Here is an 11473-nt window from a genome sequence, read left to right on the forward strand (position 1 = left end):
GGTCAATTGTCTTTTTCAAAAACACACAATTTTCAACTTGATTTAAAATTTCACACTTTTTGGTTTTTGAGTAATGACGTCATCGACATTTTTTTAATAGAAACCTCTATTTAGTCAATTCGAAAGATCTTTTAATTATCGAAATGACAACACTAAAATATTAAATATTATACATATAAAGTTTTCGCAAAAAAAATCATGCAAAAAGTGAAATAATATCAACAAAAAACATACGATTTTTAATCAAGTTGAGAATTTTGTATTTTTTAAAAAGAAAATCGAGCATTTTTGTCAAAACAAAATATTTTCAGTTTTAATAAATAAGATTATTTCATAATTTTGACCTCACTGTTTTTTTTTCCTTATTCAATAATAACAACAAAAAATTTATTCTTTTTATGTTTTTTTTCATTTTTTACAACTTCGTAATTTTCACSCACATTCCTCTCAAAATAGTCTGCAATTCTCCACATCCGCTTGTCCTACCTTAACTAGATCCGTTTAATTTAGCCATTTTTTTATTGTTAAGCGCTCGAAGAAACACTTCATGAGAATTTCCATCTCCTATTATGTCAACATTTCGTTTTTTTCTGTTGTTGTTAAAAGAGTTCTTTCTATAAATAATGGCGAGGTCATCGGAACTGCCGTTGGGTGTTATTCGAAGGGAAACACGAACGAAGAGGAGTCATTGTGCTCGTCGAGCTGCTCGTTCTCCCAGTCCAAGAGCAAGCGACTCCCACGCTTACTTGTAATTAATAATATGCCATTGTTCATTTACGTCCTCGACGTTGGCAATATTGAAACATCAGCGCCATCGTGCGCCACTTGTCCCCTACATCGAGCCAACCGTGCATTTGAACGACTTTGCTTATTACTTTACCACCCACAACGAGGAGTAACTGAATAGGTCGAGTACCTGTGGTGATTCCTTGCGCACCTGATTTAGTCCAATCGGTTTTTTTTGTTCTTGCACAAGAGCTGCAAATTCCTTACTTCCACTGCAAAAATTATTTTTCTTACTGTTTTGGTTTTTTTCGGGCTCCAAACCAACTTATTCAAATCAAGTCCGTATTGTATTGAAATTTATTGGGGTTTTGCAGATTCCGGTTCTGGAGACCCCCACTAATCCCTCAAAAAGCGTCATCTCGATGAAATTTTTCCGTCGAGATCGAAATCGATTTGGAGAAGCGATTGTGTTCGTAAATGGCTTTATTATTTGCTTGAAATAATTCACGCCATGGTCGAGTGATCTCGACATTTATTGCCAAGTTTAACTACACGGCCGTACATAAGTCTTTTTCGGTGATGTTTATCAAATTGTATTAAAGTTGTAAAATGCAGTGAAAAGGTGGCACGCTGTCGGTGATTTATCGCGGGATTTCGTAATGGCACCAACTTTGAGCTTTATGTAGATGCAAGACGAGATATTCGGAGACATGATCGCTTTTTAATTGATTCAAATTGAGCCACTCCGAGACCAGAAACGAAATAATTCAGCGATAATCGGGACGGATGACAAGCGTGCATTAAAATTTAAAGATAAAAATGAGACGCTTCGAGCTTAGGAGTGTTAAGAGGTGCAGGAATATTACAGGTGTGCAAACGAAAAAGGTTACGAAATTGACATTAAAAATTTTAAGAATTTAAAAAATATAGAAAATTTATCACAATTGCATTTTTTTTTATAAAAAATCGTAAGTAATAAAATATATTTTCAAACAGGGTGTCTCAGTTGAAACTTCCTCTGTCAGTAAGTCTGCTATTAGAAAAATCCTACAAATATTTCATTTAAATTAAAAACTTGTAAAACTCAGTTATTGTTGTTAGATAAGTGTGAAAATTTTAATGCATTTTTGATTTAGAAATCGCAGAAAGATTTATTATTATAAAAACAACTTTTTGATAAATATACAGGTGTTCCAAAGAGTTGAAAAAGTCCATCTTTAACTCTTAAAAATATATAGGACATTGATAGATACTAATCTAGTTCATCGCCTAAAATTATTTTTAACTATACACCGTGTCTCAAAAATAAGTTACAATAGAAACTTGTGTTTTTTTAATGAGACATCAAATGTTTCTTAGCGTTTTTGGATGTAGATTTTTATGATAATCTTTTAAGCTAAACTTTATTGGTCAATTTTGCTTAGTTTTAAAAGTAAGACGGTTTTTTTGACGAAAACTTGTACTTTTTAAAAATTTATTACACAAAAACTAAGACATCCAGAAATATTTTTTTACTACCGCAAAGAAGAAGGTACAAGCTATAAGGTTGTAACATTTTTTTAGTGTGTTGCATTTGCAAAGATAAAAAAATGAAGGTGTTTGTAAAAAGTTCGATAACTTAAAAAAAATTAAATGGAACACCCTATTTATTGTTTTTGCATTAAAAAGATTATTAAATTGTCTTTCTAAAATTATTTACCTTTTAGGTAAAAACCTAAATTATATTGATTATAAACACCTAAAAGGTGTTATAACACTAAAAAGGTATTTAACGTTAAACATTAAAAAAAATTACTATTGTTTCAGTATCCAAAAAGTGTACAGTTGCGCAAGAGATGGAAGAAATATCACTTAATAATCACATTTGTGTTAAACTGAATCCATTATTCTTTATTTTTACAATAAAATAATTCGAATTTCACTATTAAAAACGACTTTTACAATCTCTGGATAAATCAACGGATAAGTGATCCGTGGTGGTATTATGGTTGTCATAGTATCAACAATGCTCAGATAATGAGAGGCATTGTTGCTAGAATTAATATTGAATGTTAAATATCTTTTCATTTATCAACATTAAAAGTTTATTTTTTAGATAGACAATTTATCAATCTATTAGATACAAAAATAAAAAATAGAGTGTTCCATTTAAAGTTTTTAAGTGATTTAACTTTTAACAAACTTCTTAATTTATTAATCTTTACAAATGCCAAAAATTAAAAAAATTGCTACAGCTTTACATTCTGTACTTTCTTCTTTGTAGAAGTAAGAAAAAATTTGTTCTAGCTGTCTTAGTTTTTGTGTAATAAATTTTTAAAAAGTGCATGTTTTCGTCAACATATTTCTAAAACTAAACAAAATCGACTAATAAAAGTTTATCGTAAAAACATTGTTTTAAAAGGTTACATCCAAAAATGCCAAGAAACATACGATGTTTCATTAAAAAAAACATAAGTTTCTATCGTAACATATTTTTGAGACATGCTGTATGGTTGAAAATAATTTTAGATGATGCACTAGATTAGTATCTATCAATGACCTATACAATTTTTTTAAAATTTTACCATTTAAAGGTCACTTATGAATTTTTTCAACTCGTTGGGACATCCTGTATACTGTAGTTAAAAATTGTCACAAATCGAGCACTTTTCCAACAACTTTAAATTTTTAATTTTGGTAAAATTTCTCGCAAAATTTCGCCTTGTCGCCCTTCAAATCCGCCCCTGTCTCTGCACCTGTCCCTCCGAATTCCTGGCCCAACAAAGCCCATTGTTGAGGCAGGTCATTGATGGACCAGCTGTTCATTATGTGCCCTAAGGGCACCGTTTCCACTAATTTATCCCCAAGTTCAACCACAATTTATTATTATTTCCAGGGGTTGCACCCTCCATAATTTCAATTTGGGACCAATTTATTCGAAATCTCTTCTAATCCCTTAATGGAACAACAGTGTAATTGGTTTAAAAAATAATTTGTGTATAAATTTCAATGTTCCGTTCTAATGCTTGTTATAATTATTGTTTATTGTCTTTTTTTCATTGTTATATCGTCGGTATCAGTGTCGTAAATAAGGCAAACGATAGGAGCGCGAAGGTCACGAATTGGTTATAAATTATGCTTAATTATGTTTAGGGAGGAATCAGGAAAAATTGTAACGGGTTAAGGCCGACTGAACGCTTGACACTGCACTTGGAATGTTGCATTTTTTGCATTCTTGACACTTGACTCATTCGCACCGGAACACCCCTATGCATAATGGGGCCACATATTAACACGATTTGTTTGTTGGATTGACAGATTTGTGGTAATTTACCACAATCACGGTTTTATTGTAACGTAATAAAAGTTGGCTTGTTTATTTTCCAGATGTTGCTCGTTTGAATTTTTCAGTAACAAATTACGTTTGCTGCGCTATTATGTTCACGCGAAATCAAATTAGGTTGAAAGATAATTGAACAATAAGTTGTTGCTTGTATTTGGACGAGAAAAAATGATTGAATAGTTTTGAAAGTCATTATTTACGGACGGTTTTTCTAGGTTAGTATTGTTAATTCTTAATTATATTATTTACTTAATAGTGTATTTAAATTAACATGGTTGCAGAGGTGTGGATTACGTAATTGTGGATTAAGGAGAAAGAATCGATTATAGAATGTAGAAAAATGTCGAACATTGCAATAAATAATAACTTTCATTGATTTATTGAAAGTTTTTCATTCACAAGCATTAGGTAAAGTAATGTGCCGACTACCAACCTTTTGGAGATCGGGAAATTTGTCATTACATCCCGTAGTCGGGAAGTAATTTATGAAGGTTAATTCTGTAATACAGGGTGACTTTGATATACTTTTCGTAAATTTTAGTATGATATTTGAAGAAGCAATGTAAACTTCGACGCTCACTGCTTTGCTTAAATGAAAATGAAATTCAATAAAAAAAGTAGAAGAATAATAGACATTTTTGTAGTTTATTAGATAATAAAATTTCTCTTTTTCCAAAAAATAATATTTTTCTGTTATCGTACCCAAATGTAGGACTTGGTAGTTAAAATTTCGAAAACTATCAAAATCCCTCTGTATACTGTTGTGCACACAAAAATTACTTGTTCTCATAAAAAAATACAAAACCTTAACATAACCTATTAAACTAAAAAAAAAAAACGAAATATAGACTAAAATTATTTTTTTACACTCATATATCTAGTTATTTTCTTTCTTTTACTTAGTCAAATAATTATAAAAGTTTTTTTTTGTACACGCTCCCAAAAATAACTGTTCTAAGAACTCATTTGAGTCCCTAAATGAGTCTTATCCAAATAAAATAATACGTAAAATGGTTATTTTAGGCACTCAGTCCCCAAAAATAACTATTGTACTTATTGTAGTACATAGTTTCATTTTATTAAAAGATTATTTGTAGGTAAAAAATTCAACAAACATTTGTTTTTATAAAAATAAACTCTATGCTAAAAATATATTTTTTTAATGTTTTAAATATTTATAACCCCTGCGCTATGTTTGTTATACTGTTCCAAAATTAATACCTAGCTAAGTAGAAAAAAAACTAACAAATTTTCAAACATTTTACTTTTTGCTACTGGTATGCTACTGGCCAACTAATGCATATTGTTCCCTTAAATTGTTTCTAAGACAATGTATTATATACAGTATGTCCCCGGATTGAGTTTAGAAGAGGAAGAATTTTTTATCTCTGATTTTAACGCCAAAACTGCAAAAGAAAAACATTCTTTGCTTTATCTGAAACGAGCGAATCTGTAATTAAAACTTCATTATTCTAACTCAGTAGAACGAAAAGTCCATTTCTCTCTTGCTTTTGGACTTTAGAATRACTTTCCTCTACTTTTTAAATCCCATTACATTGGCAATTTTATTTTCTTGACAATGATGTCACTTTGACAAATAAGTTTTCGAAAGTTAAATAACAAAAATGTTTGTAAAAACATAATTTTAACAAATGGCAACTCAAAGAAACAGCTTTAAGATAAAAAAACAAAGTCATTTTTAACAGGAACTATCATTATTTAATCATTAATTAATAGATTAATTGTCAAAGTGACATATAGTTGTTAAATAAATAAAACCGCCAATGTAACGGGACTCGTAAAAAGAAAGATAAAAAAAAATTTCCTCTTGTAAACCCATTCTGGGGACATACTGTATATCTTACTACCTTAAACTGTTTGTAAGCAGACAAAACTGTCAAAAAGGAAAAAGATCTTGAAAATAACTTCTGTATACCAAAAATGTATCATAAGATACGTATCAAAAAAATTGGTGTGGGGCCTACTTCTTYTGCAAACCGTCTCTGTACTCACCCTATGTGGCGACTTGAGGAGTCTATGAACGGCAGCCAGCTGGTTGATGAGCGGCAAAGTGACACTAAAAGTGTGCAGGGGCGGCCTCGCCGGATCCGGAAAATTTGTAGTATACGAAAACGGGTCGATGTCGTTCAAATACTGGACACGACATGTCAAAGACATCATGTTTGATACTCAAGTCCATCACACTGTATATATCAMACTGAAAATTGCTTCGGTTARCTRAACGACGTGCATCGCTGGARTGCCGGATATCGTCGAATTGTTGGCCGTTTTTCACGAAATACCATTAATGTTCTTATCGTCACTTGACACTTCGAACGATTATTTAAATCCTAAACCGTAAAACGCCCACAGTTTGGATAATATGGAAAATAATAATAAGTGCGATGGGATTCGCCATGATTTATGGAAGATGTGACACATTTTATGGTGGAATTTTGTTTCGGATTGTCTCAAACAGGTTCYTAMACTAATCGATTACACATTTTTTGGTCACAAATTTRAAAAAAAGTGCTAARACAACTTTAGATAATAATGATATCAAGAAGAACCGATCAGATTCGAAATGGTTGTCTTTGCACACCCACAGAAGGACTTTAGCTGTTGCATATAGTGCAAATAAATCTCTAGTCGCCACATAAGGCACGGATTAATTAAGACAAGCATGAAAAACTATTGCGTTTTAGACTTTCTCGTCGATGATCTTTTACTATTATAGCAAGACAGCTATTTGAAAAACAATAGTCTGACTATAAATCAAAAAATCCGTTTTGTGTCCAGTGACTCATTTTTTATCAACCAAATTACCTACGAGTACTTACTTTTCAAAAAAAAACTTTTTTTCAAAGAATAACTAATTCAACAATGCTTCAAAATCTAGCACAAGCTACTGCTAATTCTTTCTAAAAAAAGATTCTCTCGTCGAAGTGGGTGTCATAGAAAGTGACCACACAAGGTTACAGTTCACCTAACCTGGGCTGGGCATATTCAATCAACCTGACTTTATCTCATGAAACCAAAACGTCTTCCTATTTTATTCAACTCTTTGAACAAAGCAAGTAAACCATTGTTTAATTTCTGGTCTACTATCTCAGGCTACATTATCTTGCTTTTTAAATTAAAATTAAATGAGATATAAATAAATAAATAAATAAATAAATAAATAAATGAGATGAGACAATTATTTTCGAATCATTGTCTAAAATTGACATAATACAGGGTGCGCCAGAACTCGCGCCCCAGAGAAAAATAAAGTAAGATACCAGGAACGTGGAAAAAATGTTAAAAAAAATTATCTATAAAAATTTATGTTATGAGAGTTTAAATTTTGCAATTTGACTCTATTTCTGTAGGAAAAATAATTTTTCAAGTTTTTTTGCTACAGGCTATTAGAAGAGAAAACAAGAAAGTTATATCCTAAATTGTAATTCTGTTCAATGTTATTTGTGTCTTTTATTGGCAAAATTTTTGTTTTCTTGTTCCTGGTATCTTATCTTACATGAAATTTTTCTCTGGGGCGCGAGTTCTGGCGCAGCTTGTATACCTACATAAAACAGTTATTATACTCAAAAAATTTAATCTCAGTAAAGTCACGTGAAAACAGAAGTCAAAAAATTAAAATACTAGATTTGTCTTYTGTAACCCAAGTTTTCTCAAATATTTTTTTGGTAAAAAGCTTTTGGGAGCAAAAATACATTTTTCWAAGATYGTCCGTAAAGAGAACGAGAAAGTCCGTAAAGTAGTAGTTTTCCGGACTCATATGTCATTAATTGACATTCTCCATAAAACTGACAAATTGGCAGAAACTTTATGTAATTTTTTGTTTTCTCAGACGTTACATTTTTTGCAAAATTTGTTTTGGAAAACAAATTTTAGTCAATATAATCTAGTTAAAAAAATTTYAGCAAACAAATGGATATTCCCATTTTCGAATTACTACTTTTTTAATATCTAAYGTATGTATTTTCAAAGCGTTCTGAAAAGCATGTAGCTGTAAAACCTTTCAGATATTTATGCAACATAGTAGTGCTCAAACTGTTATTTTCTGTCTTTGTTAGACTAATATGATCTATAGTAAACGTTACCTTGTCTAGCAGGGAACTGTAAAAGTTATAGATCTAATTGTAGATAGAATTTTATAACAAAATGTAATTTCAATGCTTTCTAATTTTTTATTTATTTATTTATTATCGTTTGCAAATGTGTGCAAGGTTTTCCATACTAAAGAAAAAAGTAAAAAATTGTGTTAATATGTGTTTCATAATATGTATTTAATTATAGGTTCAATAAACATTAACAAGCGTCAAAACTGCTTTAATTTTTTGTGTATTCAAGTTATCTGTTATTTCCTCCTTTTTCCACAGCCTTGTCCAGCCAATTGTGACAAAAACTGGCTACAGGAGGTTGGAAAAATAAAAAAAAMCCTCCGTCTGTCTTTTTAATGAAAAATTGAATAATTACACGTTTGTCTCGGTTAAAATAAACTGGTTGTGTCCAAAACGACAAGAAAAACTTCTGSTTCGACCACGAGAGTGTTAAAACGAAAATAATTTTACGAGCCCCACTTTTGCACCTGTGCCACTCTCGCGGTCTTTCAGATGTCTCCAGCACAAACCCCCGGTGTCAATGCCATCGGAAACGTTTCCCGGAGTCTCTATCTCCATCCATTACCTCACCTTTGTGGTATTCACGTAATAAAAAACCACACATAATAGGTACAAGACTGACACATTATACCCAACAGAAGAAGGCCGTCTTTTGTCGACGGAAACGGTTATTTTTCTATTCCGACAACAAATATTCGAATAAAAACGTTACATTTCCAGACACGGASTACCGACTTGTCATTATAAATTCAAAATTTACGAAATGTGCTTGTTTTAGTGTGATGTCGGATCCAGCCTCGAATTTATGGCAATTAGCCATGGTGAATTTATGATTTTCCGTAATTGCCGCATGTTTACGGAAAAAAAAACGACGAAAAAAGAACGGAATGAAAGCGGGCGATGACACGGAACTTGCAACATCGCATTTCGAGCTTTAAGGCGTAATGGATTTTTCGACACTCGCTTGAGATAAGTCCACTGAAATGGATTTGTAATGCCCTGAAAGCAATTACATGGAACATCACAGAATTAATTGTTTCCATTTTTTCACTTGTTACAATTACTTTAATCATAAGTGTCCAAAAAATAAAATTCCSKATCGGTAGGTACTTTCACGGTTACTGGGTCGTTTCTCAAGCAACTAAGATTAGATAGTGGATCGTATGAGAAAATGTTGTAGTGTAATTAAAATTTTCAACGACTTTGAATAAATTGTTCACAATTTTACTAAAGTCGAGTTAAAATAAAGCAGTCGTTTCCTGATTTATTGCAGTCGCCGATTGCATAAATTAGCAATAAAAGTAATTTGCCTTGTTTATAATTTATAAGATTACCCAATGCGACAAATTGATAGATAATATGTATATTACTCTGATCAGATGTAATCTTAGTTATCAAGACTTATTAATAGTTCGATACCGATCTGATTTTTAGTGTTTCTGGGTAAAAATCAGCCACATCAAAGACAAGTAAAGTAAATTGGAACACTTTTTCATGTTTTATTAGGGTAAAAAAACTTGATCATCTTTGGTAATTTGCCCATACATTAAGCCCACCTACAAATATTACACTCAACCCACAATGTTTTGTGTTTTAGGGTAAATTCTCCAACATAAACTCTTTGAAGCTAATTCACCCATCTCCAGTACCAAATTAAATTAATTCAAACTAAATTTTTCTGTTTCAGGTTTTAGGGTAAATTCTTTAAAAACACCTTGTACAATGTAAAAATCTTTCATTTTGGATAAATTGCCTAACAACCTCTGTTTTCAACCCCTCCCTTTTAACCCAGTGGGTATTTTACCCCAAATTTTCCCAGTAGTGTTTTAAAAAGCAATAAAACGATTACTCTAATTAAGAAGTATTAAAATGAGTTTTTGGGTAAAAATCAGCCACATCAAAGACAAAGTAAAGTAATTTGGAACATTTTTTCATGTTTTGTTGGGGTAAAAAAACTTGATCGTTGGTAATTTGCCCATAAATTAAGCCCAATTGTCACATATCTACAAATATTACACTCAACCCACAATGTTTTGTGTTTTAGGGGTAATTCTCCAACAAAAACTCTTTGAAGCTAATTTACCCATCTCCAGTACCAAATTAAATTAATTCAAATAAAATTTTTCTGTTTCAGATTTTAGGGTAAATTCTTTAAAAACATCTTGTACAATGTAAAAATCTTTTATTTTGGGTAAAATGCCTAACAACCTCTGTTTTCAATCCCTCCCGTTTAACCCAGTGGGTATTTTCCCAGTAGTGCTTTAAAAAGCAATAAAAAGATGACTCTAATTTAGAGGTATTAAAATGAGTTTTTGGATAAATTGACCAACAATAACTTTAGGGTAAAAAACAAAAAATTACATAAACCGATATAATTTCATAAGTTGGGTATTTTACCCCAGAAACTTAATTAACGTTATCAGTTTTGTGATTTAATCTTGAAAGGTAATTGTCTAAATTTATTCCAAGGGCATAATAAATTAATTCAATTGTTTTTTATCAAGTGGAGCGTGCAGTTGAATTTAAAAATTGTACAACTTTGCATCTTTGTATTTTAATTCCATTCATCACCTGGAACATGTGTCATCTTCAAGACGTGCACACGCATACATTATTTAAAATGACTTGTGGAAAATTTCCCCAAAACCAAATATTTGAAGAAGATTACCTCTTAAATTAATTTTAGTGTTAATTAACCGTGGGTGAGATTTTCCCAATTAAAAACACAATAGAAAGAGATTTAATTAGTGTTGATATAAAACCGTGATGGTCAATTTACCCGAAACCGCGATTCGAACTTGCAACAAACGTTGAAATCGAAACCGAACCTGTCAAGTAACAACGGAACCGGCCGAGTAAGAAAAACAGTGTCAATAAAAGTGAATCCAATCCGGGCGATATCCGGCACGCAGGTGACCAACCACCGAAAGCTCCCTTATCAGCAGCCACAGTGATAAGAATGCCAGATCGCAGTGGCCACRAACCAACAAAACACTGTCACACACTACCTGCTGCGATTATCATAGTTGGCACAGGTAAACGAGGGTCCGTCTGATATTCGACGCGATCGTTTCACGACTGTTTCTCAGCGACCGGCAAATGTTTCCATGTCGGCAGCGCCACCGCAGATAAACAACGCCAGACGAAGAACATCATACACCTGGAGATGCGGCGTTGCTGTTTTTTTATGCAACGCTGCCCCAGAGACAAGAGTTTTACAAAAAAAATTGACATAATCATCAGAATCCATTTCTAAAAACATGAAATAATTTTTTGTTAACTACTGGATTGTTGTTTTAGT

General features: G+C 31.9%; 1 protein-coding gene across 4 annotated transcripts in view; it reads right to left on the reverse strand.

Moving 5' to 3' along the window:
- Positions 1-11473, reverse strand: part of LOC123011158 (FH1/FH2 domain-containing protein 3) — a 79194-nt gene that overhangs the window by 49009 nt on the left and 18712 nt on the right. Inside the window, exons 1-2 of one of the 4 annotated variants that reach the window (XM_044408920.1) lie at positions 11181-11264; positions 6062-6266 (exon numbers count right to left, since the gene is read on the reverse strand). The exons of 2 other annotated variants lie outside the window; for them this stretch is intronic. In XM_044408920.1, coding sequence (XP_044264855.1) covers positions 6062-6229 — 168 coding nt within the window. In that variant the 5' untranslated portion in view covers positions 6230-6266; positions 11181-11264. Of the gene's footprint in view, positions 1-6061; positions 6267-11093; positions 11111-11180; positions 11265-11473 lie in introns of those variants that run through there. One more of the 4 variants, XM_044408758.1, reaches the window with a different exon arrangement.

The sequence above is a fragment of the Tribolium madens genome, unplaced genomic scaffold (assembly GCF_015345945.1).
Source record: "Tribolium madens isolate multiple individuals breed KSU strain unplaced genomic scaffold, Tmad_KSU_1.1 Scaffold_11;HRSCAF=98;Tcas5.2_LG3b, whole genome shotgun sequence".
In the NCBI taxonomy this organism is placed as follows: domain Eukaryota; kingdom Metazoa; phylum Arthropoda; class Insecta; order Coleoptera; family Tenebrionidae; genus Tribolium; species Tribolium madens.